Source organism: Erinaceus europaeus, chromosome 14 (assembly GCF_950295315.1).
Source record: "Erinaceus europaeus chromosome 14, mEriEur2.1, whole genome shotgun sequence".
NCBI classification, from domain to species: domain Eukaryota; kingdom Metazoa; phylum Chordata; class Mammalia; order Eulipotyphla; family Erinaceidae; genus Erinaceus; species Erinaceus europaeus.
Genome location: NC_080175.1, coordinates 44,289,571 through 44,311,792, shown reverse-complemented (window position 1 = coordinate 44,311,792; position 22,222 = coordinate 44,289,571). Strand labels below are relative to the sequence as shown.

The 22,222-nt window shown below is 46.3% G+C and overlaps 1 protein-coding gene across 4 annotated transcripts in view; it reads left to right on the top strand.

Annotated features, from left to right (window-relative positions):
* Positions 1-459: 459 nt before the first annotated feature.
* NARF (nuclear prelamin A recognition factor) overlaps positions 460-22,222 on the top strand; it is a 32,871-nt gene continuing 11,108 nt past the window's right edge. The window contains exons 1-5 of one of the 4 annotated variants that reach the window (XM_060171696.1): positions 467-674; positions 2,630-2,707; positions 8,079-8,222; positions 18,112-18,244; positions 21,523-21,657. In XM_060171696.1, coding sequence (XP_060027679.1) covers positions 648-674; positions 2,630-2,707; positions 8,079-8,222; positions 18,112-18,244; positions 21,523-21,657 — 517 coding nt within the window. In that variant the 5' untranslated portion in view covers positions 467-647. Of the gene's footprint in view, positions 675-2,629; positions 2,708-8,078; positions 8,223-18,111; positions 18,245-21,522; positions 21,658-22,222 lie in introns of all 4 variants that reach the window. The other 3 variants (XM_007524451.3, XM_016188754.2, XM_060171695.1) reach the window with 3 other exon arrangements.

The following is a 22,222-nucleotide window of genomic DNA, read 5'->3' as shown; positions in this document are numbered from 1 at the left end:
TTGACTAAAGTATCCTCGTTGGTGCTGAGAAGGGAGATGCTTTCCAGGTTTCCAGCTTCGCCAGCTCCCAGCTCGGCGCTACACTACGCCCACGAACGTGGCTAGCCCCTCCGGACTGCACCTGCGCACTACCGCCGAGCAGGCTACGTGAGGAGCCTCAAGGCGGTCATGGCGGCACGTTGAGTCCGCACCTCCGCCCCTCCCCAGGGGGGCGGTGCCTTGTCCGCGAGATCAAACCCCCGCGCCGCCTTTGTGAGCTTGAATACCCGGGGACGACCCAGCTCGCAACTTCAGACTACCCATCCGCTTGTAACTATGCCCTTAGCCCACTGCTTGGAAGCCGAGGACCACAACAGAAGCTGGCTGGCTTCCGCCTCCGCACGCTACGATTGGTTTCAGGGATCTCATTGGCCGAGGCCGAGCCGCGTAGGGCGGAGCCGTACCGCCCTCCGCATGCTTCTATTGGTTGCGAGGCGTGACTTTCTGGTTCCCTGCGATCTCATTGGCCCTCTTAAGTAGTCGGGGTGGAGCCGTGTAGAGGGAGGGGGGAGACCACAACAAAGGGCAAGCAGCGGCTGGCGGTGGTGACCGTGTCTCCCGGTGCTTCCCCCAGGCCTCGCTCCAGGCCTCCCTCTGCCCGGCTCCAGATGAAGTGTGAGCACTGCACGCGGAAGGTGGGCTTAGCGCTCTCGGGCCGGTCAGGGGAAGGGGTCCCGCTGGGTCAGAGGGCAGAGCAGGTCGTGTCCAGGGTCAGGGGCCGGTTGTCCCTGCGGCGAGGTCAGGAAGTCCAGACCTGGCCCAGGAGTGGTGTCGGAAGGCAGAGCTGCCTGCGGTCCGGGGCGGTTCCCTCTGCCTCGGGAACCGCAGGGCCGGGCTCGCCTGCGTGTGGGACATGGGGGCTCGGACCCCGGCGCGGGGGGGGGGGGTAGCTGGAGGCGGTCAGTGGTCAGTGCACCCGCCGACCCCTGCTGGTCGCTCTGCGGTGCCAGCCCGCGGCTCCTGTTACCCCGCAGGTACCGTGACCTCCGGGCCAAAACTTGGTCTTTCCAGCTCGCTGTGCACTTGTCAGTCCCTTTGGAATATTTTTTTAGGTTTTTTTTTTTAATATTTATTCCCTTTTGTTGCCCTAGTTGTTTTACTGTTGTAATTATTGTTGTATTGTTGTTGTTACTGATGTCGTCGTTGTTGGATGGGACAGAGAGAAATAGAGAGGAGGGGAGAACAGAGACAGGAGAGAAAGATAGACACCTGCAGACCTGCTTCACTGCTTGTGAAGCGACTCCCCTGCAAGTGGGGAGATTGGGCTTTGAACCGGGATCCTTCCTCCCGTCCTTTTGCTTTGTGCCACGTGCACTTAACCTGCTGCGCTACCGCCCAACTCCATATATATATACATATTTAAAATATTTATTTATTCCCTTTTGTTGCTCTTGTTCATTATTGTTGTAGTTGTTATTGATGTCGTTGTTGGATAGGACAGAAAGAAATGGAGAGAGGAGGGGAAGACAGGGGGAGAGAAAATAGACATCTGCAGACCTGCTTCACCGCTTGTGAAGCGACTCCCCTGCAGGTGGGGAGCCAGGGGCTCGAACCAGAATCCTTATGCCGGTCCTTGCGCTTTGCGCCACCAGCACTTAACTAGCTGTGCTACCGCCGAACTCCCAAAGATGTAATTATTTCATAGGGCAGGTGTTAGCTCCCAGGATCTTTCACATTTTTCTCAAAGAATTTTTTTTTTTATCTTCGACTGGACTAAACCACTCTGAGACTACTTTTTCAGAGAGTAAGAGAGCAATCGCTAGAGCACATGGAAAGATACCACAGCACCAAAGGTTCCCCAGTGTGCCAGGGGCCAGACTCTGATCTGGTTTCTGTGAATGACAAAGCAGACACTGCCTCGGGTGAACTCTCTTGTCAGCTTGCAAGAAGTTTGGTTTTTTATTTTTCTCACTTGGTAGGTGAAAACAGAATTCTAGTTCATCATATGCTAAGTATAAGCATTTCAATTGAGTCATTGACAAACACACACAGCACTAGTCCCTATATACAGCCTAGCAGTTTGTGAAAGTACACCAAGTGAGCTCTACCTAACATGCGTTTCTCAGGGCATACTCATCATCATACGTTATTTCACCTGTTGATGATCGAAGACTTCATTGTTTCTAGATTCCAGTTATTGTCAAAATGAAGGGCTGTGTGTGTGTGTGTGTGTATGTATGTAAATACAAGTGTTTTGTTTCTATAGAAGAAATCTCTAAGGGGCTGGGTGGAGGTGCACCTAGTTGAGCGCAAGGACCCAGGTTCAAGTCCCTGGTCCCCACCTGCAGGGGAAAAGCTTTGTAAGTAGTGAAACAGGGCTGCAGGTGTCTCTGTCTCTCGCACTCCCTATATCCCTCTTTCTCTTGATTTCTGGCTGTATTTACCAAATAAATAAAGATAATAAAAAATTTAAAACTCTATAGACATGAAGTTGATTTATCAGAGTGTATGTGTGTTTTTTAAATGGAGAGAAACTGAAAGTTATTTTTTTTTAATCATTTTATTAGGAGCATAGTGATGTTGATACATGGGTATAATTTCTTTTCTCCCTGTGACAGGTGTTTTTTATATGTCCCTTTCCCTTTTCTAGGAATGTAGTAAAAAAACAAAAACGGATGACCAAGAGTATGCGTTAGATGTACTGAGTCCGGCCCAGGAGAATGGAGAGGCAAGTAGATATTTTGGTTTTGTTTTATCCTTTCGTAAATGTCTACGAAATTTCTCTACGTATTTCTCTTTGGGCTGCAGTGGCCGTGGATATACACATCACCAGAATATCATTACTCTGAGAAGGGAAGAGGTGGAGACTGAAATGGCTGAAGCAGCAGCCCTGCCAGGGACCACACACATGCAGGCCTGTCACTAACTGAATACACCAGCTAGAACAACTGCTTAGGAATAAGAAAATACCACCCTCAGTTATTTATTAGAAATAGAGGTATAGGGAGTCGGGCGGTGGCGCAGTGGGTTAAGCGCATGTGGCGCAAAGCGCAGGGACCGGAGTAAGAGTCCCGGTTCAAGCCCCCGGCTCCCCACCTGCAGGGGAGTCGCTTCACAGGCGGTGAAGCAGGTCTGCAGGTGTCTATCTTTCTCTCCCCTCTCTCTCTGTCTTCCCCTCCTCTCTCCATTTCACTCTGTCCTATCCAACAACAAAGCAACGTCAACAATGGTAATAATAACCGCAATGAGGCTGCAACAACTAGGGCAACAAAAAGGGGAAAAAAATGGCCTCCAGGAGTGGTGAATTCATGGTGCAGGCACTGAGCCCAGCAATAACCCTGGAGGAAAAAAAAAAAAAGAAATAGAGGTATAGTGGGTTGGGGAAATAGCATAATGGTTATGCAAAGAGACTTTCTTGCCTAAGCTCCAAAGTCCCATCTTCAGTCCCTAGCACCATCAGCCGGAGCTGAGCAGAGGACTGGTAAAATAATTGATTTAAAAAAATAGAATAGGGGGCTGGGCGGTAGCACAGTAAGTTAAGTGCACATGGCACAAAGCTCAAGGACCAGCATAAGGATCCTGATTTGAACCCCTGGCTCCCTACCTGCAGGTGGGTCACTTCACAAGCAGTGAAGCAGGTCTGCAAGTGTCTTATCTTTCTCTTCCCCTCCTCTCTCGATTTCTCTCTGTCCTATCCAACAACAGCGACAGCAGTAACAACAACAATATTAGCAACAATGATAAACAACAAGAGCAACAAAAGGGAAAAATTAGTCTCCAGGAGCAGTGGATGTGTAGTGCAGGCACTGAGCCCCAGAAACCATCCTGTAAGATAAAAAATTATAATAATAGAAGAAAATAATAGAAGAAGAAAAGAAGTAAAGAAATAAAGATATAGGACTAGCAAAATAACTCACTTGGATAATGTGCTGCTTTGCTGTATGCACAACCCAGGTTTACGCACAACCCAGGTTTACACCCAACCCCCACCACATTGAAGGAAGCTTCTATCTTTCTATCCCTTTCTGTATCTCTCTCTGTCTCTGTACCTAAAAAAAAATAAATAAATACTGGTATAATATTTAATCCTTCCCCAAGGGGGGGGCAGGGGAGACTTGGGGTCTTACACACATGCATAATAGTTCTTCCTGTGGCACTGTGGGGGAGGGACACCGGCAGCAAAACAGATTCACAGGCTCAAACCTGGCTCACACATGGCAGGGCAGTGCAGATGCCTTTCCAGATAAGATCTCTCTGCAGCACCCCCCCCCATTTCTTCCCAAAAGAAAGAGAATAAGAACATCACTCTGGTATATGCTATGCCAGCCCTGTACTCTACAGTTGTACCAGCTCTCCGGCTGCCCCAGTTGTTCCACAGATTGAATTCAGAACCCATGCTTCCAAGTCCAATGTTTTAGCTAGTGCACTACCTCTTGGGCTGCCCCCGGGTTGTTTGTTTTGAATGGAAAGTTCAGTTCGATAAAATGGGAATTTAATGAAGTACTTTACAAAATAATCCAATCTGATGATTCTGTCACTTTGTTTTTCTTTTTTTTTTCTTTTTTTATTATTTATTTATTTTCCCTTTTGTTGCCCTTGTTGTCTTTTTTATTGTTGTTGTAGTTATTGTTGTCATTGTTGTTGGATAAGACAGAAATGGAAAGAGGAGGGGAAGACAGAGGGGGAGAGAAAGATAGACACCTGCAGACCTGCTTCACCGCCTGTGAAGCGACTCCCCTGCAGATGGGGAGCCGGGGGCTCGAACCGGGACCCTTATGCCGGTCCTTGCGCTTTGCGCCACATGCGCTTAACCTGCTGCGCTACCGCCGGACTCCCCACTTTGTTTTTCTAATGGCTTGCCCTCTGATTCAGTGCTTGAGTTCCATGTCCTAAGCCAGTGGGGGAGGGTTGTATATCAGCAAACTGGTTCATACCCTAAGCTGGACACTTCTAACAGGTGCTTTGTATGTGCAGTCTCATATCAGACTCAGAACATGCACTATAGGTGAGCCCTCTGCTATCCCCACCTGAAAGAGAGGAGGCAGAGATCACTTCTGCTCTGTGCTATTACTTCCAGTCTAGAAATAGAGCATTGGCAACACAAAAGGAGTACACAGTAAATTTTTATTTTTATTTTATTTTTTTGCCTCCGTGATTATTGCTGGGGCTCAGTGCCTGCAGTATGAATTCCCTGCTCCTGTGGCAATCTTTTTCATTTTTTTTGGATAGGACAGAGAGAAAGTGAAAGGGGAGAGGGAAATAGGGACAAATAAAGACAACTGCAGACCTGCTTCACCACTTGTAAAGTGGGCCCCCTGGAGGTAGAGAGCCAGGGGCTTAAACCAGGATCCTTGCATGTGTCCTTGCACTTCGTACTATGTGCACTTAACCCATTGCACCACCATAGCAGATCTTTAGTATCTTGTGCTGCCTTTTGTGGCTGGAATGCACTCAGGAGCTAGGGCAGGAAAGAGGTAGCAGCATGGGGCCTCCCACACCTGCCATCTGGCCACTCCACCTTAGGCTGGTATCTGACCTCCCTGAGCTCCAGTTTCCTTATCAGTGTCATGGGGAGTTGGGTGACCTCCCTCTAAGGGTGTGGTGAAACTAGCTAAAATAAAGTGTATTAGCTCACAGGCCCCCTCTCAGTGGGTGGACACCCAGGGAGGGTGAGCAGGGCTTGGCTGGAGCACTAGAGTGACCCTTGTTTGGGCCTAGGGATGAGCACAAGCTCACCAGGCAGGGGAGGTGTAGGCACATGTAGTCTGAGTGAGACACAAGACTGGTGAAAGCTGGTGTACCTGGTTAACCACATGAATTACAATATACAAGGACCCAGGTTTAAGCCTAACTGCAGGGGGGAGAGCTTCACAAGTAGTGAAGTAGGACTGCAGGCATCTATCTGTCTTTTTTTTTTTTAAATCAGGACTGCTCAGTTTTGGCTTATGGTAGTGCAGAGGATTGAACCTGGGCCTTTGGAGCCTCAGGCATGAGAGTCTCTGCGTAACCATTATGCTATCTACCCCCACCCCAGGCATCTTTCTCTTCTGCTCTCCTTTCCCTCTCAATTTCTTTCTGTCTCTATCCAAAATAATTAAATAATACATTTAATTAAAATTAATATAGTTAAGTTAAAAAGTATATGTATATATATTTTAAGTCTCAATAGAGCCAATGAAAGGGTAGGGAAAAGGCTGAGTTTGAACTGTGGAGTAGGTGCTAGAGGGGCAGAATCAGGAAGTCCCTCTGGAGGCAGATTGCTCCAGACTCTTGGAGCTACAACTGTGGTGCCACCTGGGAGTTTGTCAAAAGAGTAAACTCTTGGATGCTGTCCAGACTGCCTGATGTGCACCTGTGACTAGAGGTGCCTGGTGAGCCCCAAACAGTGGCACTTAAACACTGGAGGAGAAGGTGCTGGAGCTGGAAGAATCTTCCTGGAGCCATCTCTTTCCCAAGCCACATGTGAAAAAAAGTGTACACACAGCCATCAAGAAGATTCATAAAATAGGCTGGGTTCACCTTTTTTATCCCCCCTCTGAAGGACTCACTCATTCATAGCACACAGATTCCAGGTGGTATGGACAAGGGCCTCAAAGGGACCATTTCCTGCAGAGGGACACTCAGCTACAAGAGTCTGTGTAGGGAGTAGGGCGATAGCGCAGCAGGTTAAGCGCACATGGCGCAAAGCGCAAGGACCCGACCAAATAAGGATCCCGGTTCGAGCCCCCGGCTCCCCACCTGCGGGGGAGTCGCTTAACAGGCAGTGAAGCAGGTCTGTAGGTGTCTATCTTTCTTTCCCCCTCTCTGTCTTCCCCTCCTCTCTCTATTTCTCTCTCTCCTATCCAACAAGAATGACAACAACAATAACTACAATAATAAAACAAAGGTAACAAAAGGGAATAAATAAATAAATAAGAGTCTGTGTAGCTGAAAGTGAAACCAAAGTTGGGGGGTGAGGGTGGTAGAAGCTCTACACAGAGTGGAGGTGTAGCATGTGCTTTGTAGAGGGCAAGTGGGCACAGGGCCAGGGGACACTGAGGCTGGCCTTCTCAGTCCCAAGTGAGCAAAATCCCTCACTGATGAAGCTGTAAACACCCCCAGCTCTCTCATGGCTGACTTGAGGCCCTGCAGTCACATGTCAGGACCAGCTGCTAGCTGCATCAATACAGAGCCCGTGGATTGTGCTGCTGGCCTCCAGGGGAAAGGGGTGTCCCCCAAAGGTACATGAAGGCAGGAAGGAGTAGAAAGACCAGCAGACCCACCTTAGACTGTCATCAGTGGATTCCCTCCTTCTGTCCTGGGTGGAGACCCAGGCTTCATGTGTCCTCCAGTAACAGTAGCACCAGACCTAGTCCTTGCTGTCACTAATGCTATCAGTTTTGTTTTCTGCTCATATTACTTCTTCCTGCAGAGGCACATGTTAAAAGAATCAGACCAGGAGTCAGGCGGTAGTGCAGCAGGTTAAGCACAGGTGGCGCAAACGCAAGGACCGGTGTAAGGATCCTGGTTCGAGCCCCCAGCTCCCCACCTGCAGGGGAGTCGATTCATAGGCTGTCAAGCAGGTCTGCATGTGTCTATCTTTCTCTCCCCCTCTGTCTTCCCCTCTGCCGGTCCCTGTTTCAGGTGCCAGATGCCGGGCTAGCTTCGCAGGCGGGAGAGAGACGACCAGGGACTTATGGCTGAGCTGGGAACACAGTTCAGTCTTTACTGAGTGGGAATGCAGTGTGATCTAGCTATCTCTAATCACAATCTTGTCCTGTATATCTCCTGAGGCGGAAGTGTCAGGTCAGAAGAGGATGTACGTAGGAGAGGGGGTGGGGAGAAGGAAAAAGCACTCGAACCAGTGGGGATTAAACCAGTGCTGGCAAAACAATGATTATGTAAATAGACCACAGCTGCAAGCAATGCAGCAGAAGGGGTCTTAGAAGCAGAATTTAGAAGCAGACCAACACCCCTCCTCTCTCCATTTCTCTCTGTCCTATCCAACAACGATGATATCAAGAACAATAACTACAACAATAAAACAAGGGCAACAAAAGGGAATAAATAAAATAAATATATTTTTTTAAAAATCAGCCCAAAACATCTTTCTCTTGTAGAAGGGAGAATTTCATAAATTGGCTGATGCAAAGATCTTTCTGAGCGACTGCCTGGCGTGTGACAGCTGTGTGACAGCGGAAGAAGGCATCCAAATTTCCCAGCAGAACGCCAAGGACTTCTTCCGAGTTCTGAACCTTAATAAGGTACAGTGTTCAGCACATCCAGCCTTAGTTGACCCTCTCTGCAACCCCCCCATGTTGGAACAAACCCCCCTCATCCTCATATACACACCCCTGCCAGGCTCCTTAGCTGGGCCAGGCCTTGGTAGCATGAGTCAGGCTGCTAGAGCTAGATCAAAGGAGCGTGGGTGACTGAGGCCTCAGTGCTTTGCTCCTCGGGCCCATTCACGATTCTAAAGGGGGTTTAGGCTGAGTTGAGGCTGTAGCCTTTGGGATATGTAGTCCTAATCTCCAGCTTGGTTCTGCAGACTTACATTCCAAACTGCAGTGGCATTCCTGCTAATAGATCAGGCATCAGGGAGAGGATAGAAGTGGAAAGCACATTTTGATGTGCCCTGTTCTAGCCGTGTGATGCAGACTCTCACAGCTGCCACTTGGGAGGCATTCCTCATACACTGTGCATACATATAGCACATGCTGTGAACTCTGACCCCACATATTGGTGCCATTCTGCCACTTTGCTATCTGGGTAATGTTATGCCTAGAAGTTCAAATCCCGATCTCATGCAGAGAAGACCAGAATCACATGCAATAGCAAGAGCCTTTATTAGCAAGCTTAAGCTTGGGCTGCCGACACCCTTCTACACAAGGTGAGAGTCTGCGACCCCGATCATTTTTCATCCCACCTTTTTATAGTTATCACAGGGTGGGTGTTGTTAAAATTCGTCGGCTCTTGCAGGCCGGGCTAGCTTCACGGGCGGGTAACAGAGACGCGGAGACAACGGCTGGGCAGGGAAGCTGTATTTCTTTATTCAAGAACAACGATTTATAAATTAAGACAAACTAATCACCAAACAGAACTCTGCTGTCTCTTTGCGGCGGCGCAAGCACTCTCTCTTACTCTGCAACTCAGGAACCCAGGAACTCTGCCACTCTGGAACTCTGGCGGGTTTTCTCGGGGCGGGGCCAAGCGGGCCCGTGAAATTAGCAGGCCTGATCTAATTCTCTTGGCGGGGGAGAACTAGAACCCAATGTAAAGCATACAACAATTCCCCCTTTTCTTTTTAACTAAATGACTACAGTATCAAGGGTGTGGGGTGAACAGAAACATATATCATACAGGCATTTTTAAAAAAGAAACTGGCACAAACATGGAGAAACATGCAAGCAAATAACAAGAACCAGCGTGTTGTCAAGGGAAGGCCTGAGGGGGCCATATCTGCCTCTGTGGGCTAAACTTTATCAGCTTGAAAAAAACATTTCTTGCCTCTGGGGGGCGTACTTTTTTCGAGGGGTATTTGCATGGGGGCGGGGAACGGCCTAGAGTCCCAAAGGCAGCTGGCTGCAATTTACTTACTATGAAACAAAACTTGTTATTAGCATATTTCTAAAAGATAAGGAATTTGAGACTTTCACATATCAACAACGTCTTTTAACCTTTTGTTACACCCATTCAAGATGGAGACACACCCTAGTTGTGGGCAGGAGAGGAAACCTCAGGCATGAGAATAATTAGCATAGCCATTGTGCAATCTACCATTTCTAATAGAGAAGGTAATGGATAGTTTTACATATCAACAAGTCTATTTAACCTTTTGTTTAGACCAACTTAGTTAAAATATATTGCTTGTTAACTAATTTTTACCTTAGACTTTAAATGTAAGTTAATTTTATCTTTATGAGAATTATGTTGAAAACCTTTTTCATTTAACTTTGTCTAGTAAGAATTTAGCCTTAAAGTTACTGTTTACCAAACTTTAAACATATACATAAACATGGTCATTAATACACAAGGAGAGAAACCTTTGTTACGAAGACATGTCATTTTGAACACGAATTTAAATCTGTACTGTCTTAGTTGTTGGGGGGGGGGTTTTTTCACCATCCGGAGGTGGCTTCCCGAGCAGCTTCACTTCTAGGAATTGCAGGTTGCGATCTCTGCACAAATCTCTGCGTACTCCAGCTTGTTTGCCTTCAGACCGGACCGGTGGCTGGAGATCTCGTGTGCCCAGTTTCGGCAGGGAGCCCGGGGGTCCGGGAGGCCCGGGATCGTTCCAGAATTTATAGCAAGAGGGCAGGCGGGCCAGCATTGTAGAAGGTGTGGGCCTAGGTGCCCAGGGGTGGCGGCCATGATAGGCCGCCGAGGCCCTGCCCCATAGCCCTGTCATGTCTACTGCCCTGTTCGCAGTGGCCGAGCTGTGTGGAGGGATCACACGTCCAGTGCCCTGTGCCACGCGGTGGAGAGCCGGCTCCTGTGGGCTGTCCTCGGGCTCTTGCGTGTTGGCATCGGGCTCCAGCGTGTTGGCATTGGGCTCCAGCATGTTGGCGTCAGCCTCTTGCGGGCTGTGGGGCTCTTGTGTGGTGGCATCGGGCTCCTGTGGGCTGTGGGGCTGCGGGCGCGGTGCGCGGGGTTGTCTGGGCACAGCCGGCTGGCTGGCTGTTTAACCAGGTGGAAACGGCAGATCCGCGCCTCGCCTCCTGCCCGCTGGCTCTTCCCGCTGGCTGTTCTGAGTTCGCCCGAGCGAGTGGAAACCACAGAGTGGTCCAGAGATAAATGTTCCAGAAACAGCAAAACAGTCTTGTGAAGAAAGAGCAGAGGCCTTTGGAGATCTCTTCACAAGCAGAAGAGAAGGCCATAGTGCATAGGTAGCCAAATTGTCTTTACTTATCTGAGAGATGCGCAGGTCAGGTCCACGTGGGCGCCATTTGTTGTTAAAATTCGGAAGTTCTAGCCGGCCGGGCTAGCTTCACGGGCGGGTAACAGAGACGCGGAGACAACGGCTGGGCAGGGAAGCTGTATTTCTTTATTCAGGAACAACGATTCATAAATTAAGACAAACTAATCACCAAACAGAACTCTGCTGTCTCTTTGCGGCGGCACAAGCACTCTCTCTTACTCTCGAACTCAGGAACCCTCTCCAACTCTGGAACTCTGGCGGGGTTCCTTGGGGCGGGGCCAAGCAGGCCCGCGAAATTAACTGAACTGATCTAATTCTCTTGGCGGGGGAGAACTAGAACCCAATGTAAAGCATACAACAGGTGGGTATAGGTGGAAATATTTACGCAGAACAAGGAACAGTTGGTTTTGGGTTAATGGCTGTTCTCAATATTTGGGGCTTTTCTTTAACCTCACAGGTAATAAGCAGTGTATTCTAGAAAATAGTGGCTTAACATGGTCAGAAGACAACAGTGGTCCATCTGCCACCCACCCATGGCATGTATACCTGAAACTTTTAGGATACAATTTCTTCTTTCTTTTTTTTTTTAATATTTATTTTTGATAGAGTCAGAAATTGAAAGGGAAGAGGGAGGTAGAGGAGGAGAAGAAAGAGATAGCTACAGCACTGCTTTACCACTTTTCTTTTTTCTTACCAAAGCACTGCTTAGCTCTGGCTTATGGTGGGCCCCTGGAACCTGGGACTTTGAAGCCTCAGGCATGAGAGTCTCTTTTACTCTTCGGCCCCCACCCTCGCTTTACCACTCTTGAAGCTTCCTTGTATAGGTGAGAACTGGGGGCTTAAACCTGGGTCCTTGCGCATTTAATACCTGTGCTCAACCCTGTGTACTACCACTCAGCCCCTGGCCCAATTTAAATAGAAATATGTCTCTTGTGACCTTGAAGATAGTGCACTGGTTATAGCACTGGATTTATAAGTGTAAGGCCCTGAGTTTGATTGCCAGCATCTCATGTGCCAGAGTGATGCTCTGGTTCTCTCATAAATAAACTTTTTTTTTTTTTTGCCTCCAGGATTATTGCTGGGGCTCAGTACCAGCACTATGAATCCACTGCTCCTAGAGGCTATTTCTCCCATTTTGTTGCCCTTCTTGTGGTTGTTATTACTATTATTGTCATAGCTGTTGTTGGATAGGACAGAGAGAAATTAAGAGAGGAGGAGAGAAAGACACAGACCTGCTTGGAAGCAACACCCCCTGCAAATGGGGAGCTGGGGGCTCAAACCGGGATCCCTCCGCTGGTCCTTGAGCTTGTACCATGTGCACTTAACCTGCATGCTACGCCCATCCCCCAAATAAAGCTTTTTTTAAAAGACAAAGAAATATGTCTTTAGGGCATGGGTAGATAGCATAATGGTTATGTAAAGAGACCCTCGTGCCTGAAGCTCCAAGATCCTGGGTTCAAACCCCCTGTCCCACCATAAGCCAGAGCTGAGGATTGCTCTGGTAAAAATAAATAAATAAATAAATAAATAAATAAAAATAAAAAGGTTTTGATTACAAGATGGTTTCACTTATATATAGAATCTAGAGAACTGAAATACATGAACTTCCAAAAAACAGTAATAATAATCAGAAGTAAGCAAACTATTCCTTAAGACTTTTTGGAGAACTGTGGTGGTTATCTTTATGAGGGTAGGGACACAAAACTCTGGTGGTGGGTGCAGTATGAAACTGTAAATTTATAATCTTGTAAACTACCGTTAATTACAGATTTTTAAAAATGGGCTGGAAAAAATAAATAAAAGGAAAAATGTATTTATCCTAGGGTGCTGGAGATAGTTCATCCAGGATCCTGAGTTCAATTCCCAGCAGCACATGTACCAAAGTGATACAAAAAAGAGAGTTTGGGAGTCGGGTGGTAGTGCAGTGGGTTAAGCGCATGTGGCGCAAAGTGCAAGGACCGGCGTAAGGATCCTGGTTTGAGTCCCTGGCTCCCCACCTGCAGGGGAGTCACTTCACAGGCGGTGAAGCAGGCCTGTAGGTGTCTATCTTTCTCTCCCCCTCTTTCTCTTCCCCTCCTCTCTCCATTTCTCTCTGTCCTATCTAACAACAATGACATCAGTAACAACAATAACAACTACAACAACAATAAAAAACAACAAGGGCAACAAAAAGGGATAAATTAATAAATATTAAAAAAAACAATAATAACTACAACAATAAAACAAGGGCAACAAAAGGGAATAACTAAATAAATATTTAAAAAAGAGAGAGAGAGACAGAGAGAGACAGTTCATTCAATAGAACACACTATCATGCACAAGGACTGAAGTTCAAAGCCCCCAGCCACCATATATGAGCACCCTCCAAAGGGAAAGCTTCATAGTGGGATAGCAGTGCTGTGGTGTCTCTCCTCTCTTTCTCATTCACTATCTGGAAAGCAAAACCCCAAGAAAACCCTGGTAGGGAGAGAGGAAAAAAAAAATCAACCTTCTCTTTCTAAGATAGAAAAACAAGACAACAGTAAGGATACAGAAAGACACCAGTGCATTGAAACTCTGTTGGTAGGGTAGGGGCTGAACCTGAACCTGAATCATGAACTTGACAAAGCACATGCACTATCCAATTAAAATTTTTCCTTTCTCTCCTTTTTCTTTTTTCCTTTTTTTTTGGAACCTCCAAGGTTATTGCTGGGGCTCGGTGCCTGCACTACAAATCCACTGCTCTTGGAGGCCATTTTTCTCCTTTTATTGCTCTTGTTGTCTATCCTTGTTGTGGTTATTATTACTGTCGTTGTTGGATAGGACAGAGAGAAATGGAGAGAGGAGGGGAAGACAGCGAGGGGAGAGAGACACCTGCAGCCCTGCTTCACCACTTGTGAAGCTTCCACCCTGAAGGTGGGAACTGGGGGTTTGAACCTAGGTTCTAGAGCTTGGTAACATGTGCACTTAACCAGCTGTTCTACCACCTGGCCCTATGTGGCTATAATGTAAACTTAATGTCCCAATAGTTTCTTAGATCATCTTGGGATTTTTTTTTAAATCTTTATTTAGTCATTGAATAGAGACAGCCAGAAATCAAGAGGGCAGAGGGAGAGACACCTGTAGCACTACTTCACTACTGGTAAAGCCCCCTCCTCCTCTACCCCCACCCCTGCAGGTGGGGACTGGGAGCTCAAACCAACTCCTTGAGCATTATAATGTGTGCTACCACCCAGCTCCTCTGCTTAGGTTTTTATTTTGACTGTCAGTAATATTCACGTCGTCTAATTTTCTGATTATATTCTTTTAAAATTTTTATTATCTTTATTTATTTATTGGATAGAGACAGAAATTAAGAGGGAAGGGGGAAATAGAGAGGACTGGAGACAGAGACACCTGCAGCCCTGTTTCATCACTTGCAAAGCTTTCCACCTGCAGGTGGGGACTGGGGGCTCGAACCCAGGTCCTCAGGCATTGTAACCTGTGTGCTCAACCAGGTGCACTACCACCCAGCCCCTCTGATTATATTTTCTAGAGTCTTTAAACTAATTTTAAGTAATAGTATGGCAAATGGGACTAACATCTTATTTTCTTGTGTTAGTAGAAATGCTTGTATATGTTGACTATTGGGGGCCAGGCATACCCAGTTGAGCATCCATGTTACAGTGTGTAAGGACCAGGGTTCAAGTCCCCACTCCCCACCTGTAGGGAGGACGCCTCACAAATGGTGAAGCAGGTTTGCAGATATCTCTTTCTCACTCAGTTTCTATCTCCTTCCCTCTCAATTTCTTTGTCCTATCAAACAAAAACAAAAAAGGAAAAAACAGCACCATAAGTGGTGAATTCATAGTGCTGGCACCAAGTCCCAGCAAAAACCCTGCTAGAAAAAATCTTAACAATAATAACAACAACAAACTGGCTATTAACACATTTGCAGAGACTTCCATCAGGTTCTATAACAGGCAGCTTTTCAGACAACCACTCAGACTGAAGTAAAGAGGAAACAGTTGTGTCTTGAAATCCAAAGCTTAAAAGTAGAGGTGGTGTGGGGTTAGTTGAGTCAGCCACGCAGGACTGTTATCAGGAACGAAATCCAAAGCTTAAAAGTAGAGGTGGTGTGGGGTTGGTTGAGTCAGCCACGCAGGACTGTTATCAGGAACGAAATCCAAAGCTTAAAAGTAGAGGTGGTGTGGGGTTGGTTGAGTCAGCCACGCAGGACTGTCATCAGGAACAAGGCTGCTTCCCTTTTTGTGTGTATGATTTTATTTATTTAGTATGATAGAATGGAGGAGAACACGAGATAACCAGAGCACTTCTTAGCTCTGGCATGAGGTGGCACCAGCGGTTGAACCTATGGCCTCTGGGGCCTCAGGAATGCAAGTTGGTATTCTAGCAGGCTGAGTTGTCCCCTGGCCTTAGCTGTTTCTCTTTCTCTGCTCTGCTATGCTTAGCCATAGAGTGAGGCTGAGCTCCATCCTCAGAGTAGTAACATTTAAATTAGTGAGCACTGAGCCCTGGGCCATACCACCGCCTACCCTGTCTCCTGATTAGCCTTTGGAAAGTGTACCCCATTCCTACTTCCAGATAGATTAGGATGCTATCAGCCACAAAGCACAGAACCATCAACCAACTCATATGAGCAGTATAGGAAGTAGCATGGAAGTTGGAATTTTGGGGCTCGGGCAGGCTCTTGTCTAGAGGGGCTGGTGACTTAGCACTGTCTGACTTTGCTTTGTCAGCTTAAGCTTGCAGCTGGGGCACTGGGGTAATCCAGACCCACCCTCAGCTAGACCAAGGCTAACGGTGCCTCTGGAGTATTGTGTTCAGGTTCGCTTGTTTTCTGATGACAGCATCTGAACTGAGAGGACTCTGTGGGATAAACCTGTCTCCTCTTGTCTCCAGGTCAGGCTGGCACTGGAGACATGTCACACTGATATCCAGCTCACATTGTTACTGGTTGCAGCCTGCATGTGCCACCATGTTCATAATGTTTCAATATAACACTGAGCTCCATTGTTCTATTTTTTAAATTTTTACTATCTTTATTTACTTATTGGATAGAAACAGCCAGAAATTGAGAGGTAGAAAGACAGACACCTATAGCACTGCTTCACCACTTGTGAAGTGTTCCTTCTGCAGGTGGGGAATGAGGGGCTTGAACTTGGGTCCTTGTGTATTATAACATGTGCATTCAACCAGGTGCGCTACCACTCAGTCCCCTGAGCTCCATTTTTCTGTCGAGTTCTTGATCTGACACTGCCTGCTTTCAGTTTCAAGGTGTTGGTGGCCTTGTGATTTCATACTTGCTTCTGAGATGATTTTTAGAACTGTTTATAGAAGGTGAGAAGTATCCACCTCTTAAAATGACTAAATTTTGCCATTAAATGTGAGCTTGACGTCTTTTAAGGGCAGAGCTCTGGATACTGCTTTGGTGTATGTGTAAGTTATTTTTTTATTTATTGGAAGAAAGCTCAAATTTTGTTTTTAAGTTTTCATTTGTTGAGGCTGGTGGTAGCGCTTTTTGTTGAGCACACATGTTACAGTGTGCAAGGATCCAGGTTCAAGTCCCTGGTCCCCACCTATAGGGGGAAAGCTTTGTGAGTGGTGAAGCAGGGCTGCAGGTGTCTCTCTGCCTCTCTTCCTTTCTATCCCCCACCTTCCCTCTCGATTTCTGGCTGTCTCTATCCAAGAAATAAATAAAAGTAATGAAAAAAAAATTTTTAAAGATCTCATTTGTTTGTTTGTTAATGAGAATAAAAGAGAAAGAACCAGAGCATCACTTGGATTATTTGGGATCAAACTCAAAACCTCATAGTTAAGATTATAACACTTTGACCACTGCACCACATCCCACACCAAATGTTACATTTTTTTTAATTGAGAGATCAGAATACTACTTTGCCATTTATGATGGTGTGTGTGTGTGTGTGTGTGTGTGTGTGTGTGTGTGTGTGTGTGTCTGTCTGTCTGCCTGCCTGCCTGCCTGCCTGCCTGTCTATCTGTCTTGTTTTATATGGTGCCAGGAATCAAACCCAAGAGCCCGGCATGTACTTTATCCTGAGCCACCTCTCTGGTCTTTGTGTATTTTGTAATTAAAATATACTTAGGGGAGTCGGGCGGTAGTGCAGCGGGTTAGGCACAGGTAGTCCAAAGCACAAGGACAGGCGTAAGGATCCTGGTTCGAGCCTCCGGCTCCCCTCCTGCAAGGGGGTCGCTTCACAAGCGGTGAAGCAGGTCTGCGGATGTCTTTCTGTCCCCCTTTCTGTCTTCCTTTCCTCCATTTCTCTCTATTTCTATCCAACAATGATGACATCAGTTAATAACAACAACAATAATAATAACTACAACCATGAAACAACAAGGGCAACAAAAGGAAATGAATAAATAAATAAAATAAAATATACTTAGGTGGTTTGACTATGTTTAGGTCATTTTAATTATGCATATACTTTATATTTATTGCTTGAAAATCACCCTCTCTTTTGTTTTTGTTTTATCTGCTGGGGCTTCATGCCTGCACATTTTCATTGCTACCAGCAGAATTTTTTTTTTAAGATACAGAAGGGAAGAAAGGAGAGACACCACAGCACCTGTACTGCATGTGGCTCCTATGAGGTGCTTGGTGCTCAAGCCCAGGTCACATGGCAAAGTGTATATTCTACTAGGTGAACCCAGCCCCCCTGGTTTTTTCCAGGCATTCAAATTTATCTAGAATTTATCTACTGTTAGGGATGTCCCACTTAATCTTTTAACTTTTTTGGTCTTCAGTTATGTCTGCCAGAGGCTGGGTGGTGGCACACCTGGCTGAGTACATATGTTAGTTATAATGCACAAGGACTCAGGTTCAAGCCCTGGTCCCCACCTGCAGGGGAAGGCTTTGCGAGTGGTGAAGCAGTGCTGCAGTTGTGTCTCTGTCTCTCTTTCTCTCCATCTCCCCTACCCTCTCAATTTATGGCTGTCCAATAAAGATAATAAAAAGTTTTAAAAAATTATGTCTGCCAATGCCTGTTTCACTAGGCTTCTCATAGAACATTGCTCTCTGTGTGTGTATCCTGGATTTTCTTTTCTAACCAAGGCACTGCTCAGCTCTGGTTTATGGTGGTGTGGGGGATTGAACCCCTGGGCCTTTGGAGCCTAAGGCACAATGGTATCTGCATAACCATTATGCTATCTACCCCTGCCCTATCCTGGACTTTCCATGAAGGTACTTGACGTTCCCTCCCCATAAACATGATGTTCTCTATTTCCCCTTCTAGAAATGTGATACCTCAAAGCACAAGGTGCTGGCAGTGTCAGTGTGTCCTCAGTCTCTGCCTTATTTTGCTGCTAAATTCAGCCTCAGTGTGACCGATGCATCAAGGAGACTCTGTGGCTTCCTCAAAAGTCTAGGTGAGGCATCTTTTGGTATCATTGAGAACATGGTGTAACATGAGTCTGTAACTGCTCTTCTTACCTCCAGAGTTCAGTTTTCAACAGCACAGGAAAGATGAGCATGTCCATAAGACTCAAGGGACCTGAGTATTAAGAGAAGCTACCTCTGGCCCATTCTAGAGGCTGTCACCCACCACACCCTACTCCCATCTGTGTGTGTGTGTTTAGTTTTGTTTGATTCTGATACAACAGAAGAATTGAGAGGGGAGGAGGAGATAGAAAAAGAAGAGACCTGGGGTCCTGGTGGTAGCGCAGTGGGTTAAGTGCATGTAGCACGAAGCTCAAGGACCAGTGCAAGGATCCCAGTTCAAGCCCTGGTTCCCCACCTGCAGGGGGGTCGCTTTTACAGGCAGTGAAGCAGGTCTGCAGGTGGCTATCCACCCCACCCCACCTCCGTCTCCCCCTACCCCTCTCAATTTCTCTCTGTCCTATCCAACAACAACAGCCAGCAGTGGCAACAATAACGAAAACAACAAGGGCAACAAAATGGAAAAAATGGCCTCCAGGAGCAGTGGGTTCATAGTGCAGGCACCAAGCCCCAGTGATAACCCTGGAGGAAAAAGAAAAAGAAAAAGAGAGACCTGCAGGCCCACTTCACCACTCAAGCTTTCCCCCGTAGGTGGGGACCAGGGATTTGAATTTGGTTCCTTGTACCTGGTGATGTATGCACTTAGCTGGGGATGACCTCTCTGGGATCAGGGAAGGACCAACTTGTTGCTCTTCTGCCAGAGATTTGATCCCAAGGCTTCACACTGTACCACTGAACTCACTATCCTATAGTATTTATTTTATTTTATTTATTTTTTGTATTAATGAGAAAGACAAAGAACCATAGCATCACTCTGGCACATGTGGTGCCGGACATCAAAGTTTACTGCTTTAGTTCTGGGCCATCCTCTAGGCTGCCCTACTGTGTGTGTGTGTGTGTGTGTGTGTGTGTGTGTGTGTGTGTGTGTAAATAACTGACTGCTCTTAAGACTTATATTGGCTGCATATATAAAGCTGCTTATATCAATTATCGAAAACACATCCTCAGAGCCAGAAAATAGTTCAGTGAGTATAGTAGGTGCCTCACCATGCATGAGGCTCAGGTACCACATGGGAGCACCATGGACATCACCAGTGGACTCCCATAGATGGTGGAGCAGTGCATTGGTGTGTCTGCCTTACTCTCATCTTTTCATTTCTCTAAGAATATAAAACCTGGATTAGGAAGGCCACTCAACTATATTGCACATGCATTAGGCCCTCTGTTCATTTCCCTGTGCCATGTTTTTAAAAAAGGAGGAAATCGGCGTAGAAGCAATTACAGAAGCCAGGCCTTCTACCTTCTGCACCCCACAATGACCTTGGGTCCATACTCCCAGAGGGTTAAAGAATAGGAAAGCTATCAGGGGAGGGGATGGGATACGGAGTTCTGGTGGTGGGAATTGTGTGGACTTATATCCCACTTATACTATGGTTTTGTCAGTGTTTCCTCTTTATAAATATATATATATATTTATAAATATATATTTATATGGGGGGAAAGTACATTTTTTGGTCTCAGGCTAATTTGCCAATGTTAAGTTAACAGGTAGCCCAGCAAGTGACACAGTTGTGGAGCTTTGGACTTAAAAGTATGAGGTCCTGAGTTAGAACTCCAACATCACATGTTCCAGAGTGATGCTTTGGTGTTTTTAATTCTATCTCTTTCTCCCCCCCCCCACTCCTCATTAATGAATAAATAATTTTTTAAAAAAAGAAGTCACCAGCAGGGGTAGATAGCATAATGGTTATGCAAACAGACTGTCATGCCTGAGGCTTTGAAGTTCCAGGTTCAATCCCCTGTACCACCATAAACCTGAGCTGATCAGTGCTCTGGTAAAAAAAACAAAAAACAAACAACAAAAAACAGTCACTGAGGAAGTACTCAGGAGTGGCGTGCATACCTTACATTTGTGATGCCTCAGGTTTTATCCCTGGCATCACATAAAATAGCACAGTGGTGCTCTAATTTTTCTTTCTCCCTACACACACAATAGTTAATTAATTGTAGGATAAGTAAAATAAATCACTTAGTGCACTGATTTGCTATGTGTGCAGCCCATGCTTAAGCCCAGCCCCTACTACATTGGAGGAAGTTGTGCTGTGGTCTCTTTTACACTCTCTGCTTCTGTCTCTGAAAAGAAAGAAAGAGGGGGTCGGGTGGTAGCGCAGCGGGTTAAGCACATATGGTGTGAAGTGTAAGGACCGGCGTTAAGAATCCCAGTTTGAACCCCTGGCTCTTCACCTGCAGGGAGGTCACTTCACAAGTGGTGAAGCAGGTCTGCAGGTTAATCTATCTTTCTCTCTCCCTCTGTCTTCCCTGCCTCTCTCCATTTCTCTCTGTCCTATCCAACAACAATGACATCATCAACAACTATAATAATAACAACAATAAAACAACAAGGGCAACAAAAGAGAAAAAATATCCTCCAGGAGCAGTGGATTCGTGGTGCAGGCTCCGAGCCCCAGCAATAACTCTGGAGGCGAAAGAAAGAAAGAAAAAGAAAGAAAGAGATAGGAGTGCACTCAAGTAGTAATATTGAAAAGGTTTGGAGGGAGCCTCAGTAATGACCCTAAAGGCAAGAATAAAAAAATTTTTTAAAAGAAAGCTAATTTTAAAATCACTATAAGATTGAAGACAAGATATGTATGCTCAGCCAGTCTACTGAACTCACTTTAAGTTAGTCACACCAATGTCACAGACGGCAGTATAACTAGGTCAGTGAGGTCAGTGGATTGGAAGGGAATACTACTGGCACCCATGTAACACTTCATTAATTTTTGTGTGGTATACAATATATATATATATGCATCTGCATAGGGTCAAGAGAGAGTATATTATTTTGTGAGTGGTGATAGATACATGCTATTTGTTTTATATAATATAGAACAAGCTGAGTGGTCTGGGAAGTGGCACAGTGGATAAAGCATTGGACTCTGAAGCATCAGGTCCTGAGTTCAGTTCTCAGCAGCACATGTGCCAGAGTGATGTCTGGTTCTTTCTCTCCTATCTTTATAATTAATAAATAAATAAAATATGGGGGGGAGGGGAGTTGAAAAGTAAACCACAAGAACACATGCAGTAGATAGCAGAGAGCCAAAGAAGGCTTCACTGGCTCAGAGCCTTGCTGATGCATGTTTCAGCATCTCCAGAATGAGTGAATCCTGTGTTGTGTACCATGAAACTGACCACACCCCTCTCCCCACAGGGGTGCACTATGTGTTTGACACAACAATCGCTGCAGATTTTAGCATCCTGGAGAGTCAAAAAGAATTTGTGCATCGCTACCATCGGCACAGTGAGGACGAACCAGCGCTGCCCATGCTAACCTCCGCCTGTCCTGGTGAGCCTTAGTGCGGCAACCCAAGGGCTGTGGGAAGGGTGGAGTCAGCGGGAACTGCCGTGCTCAGCCTCAGACTGGGAGGTGGAGTGTGGATGCACAGTTTTGTATCAGCCAACATGCTTATCACCTTATGGTGGTTTGGGGAAGCAGGTGAGGGGGAACCTGACCATTGTGTTGATTTCTTCTCCTTATTTATATTTATTTTTTTTGCCTCCAGGGTTATTGCTGGGGCTCAGTGACTGCACCATGAATCCACTGCTCCTGGAGGCCATTTTTCCCCCTTTTGTTGCCCTTGTTGTTGTAGCCTTGTTGTGGTTATTGTTATTGTTGATGTCATTCGTTGTTGGATAGGACAGAGAGAAATGGAGAGAAGAGGGGAAGTAGAGAGGGGGAGAGAAAGATAGACACCTGCAGACCTGCTTCACTGCCTGTGAAGTGACTCCCCTGCAGGTGGGGAGCCGGGGGCTCGAACCGGGATCCTTCTGTAGGTCCTTCTGCGACACGTGCGCTTAACCCGCTGCGCTACCACCTGACCCCCCATTATTTGTATTTCTAAAGTTTCTTT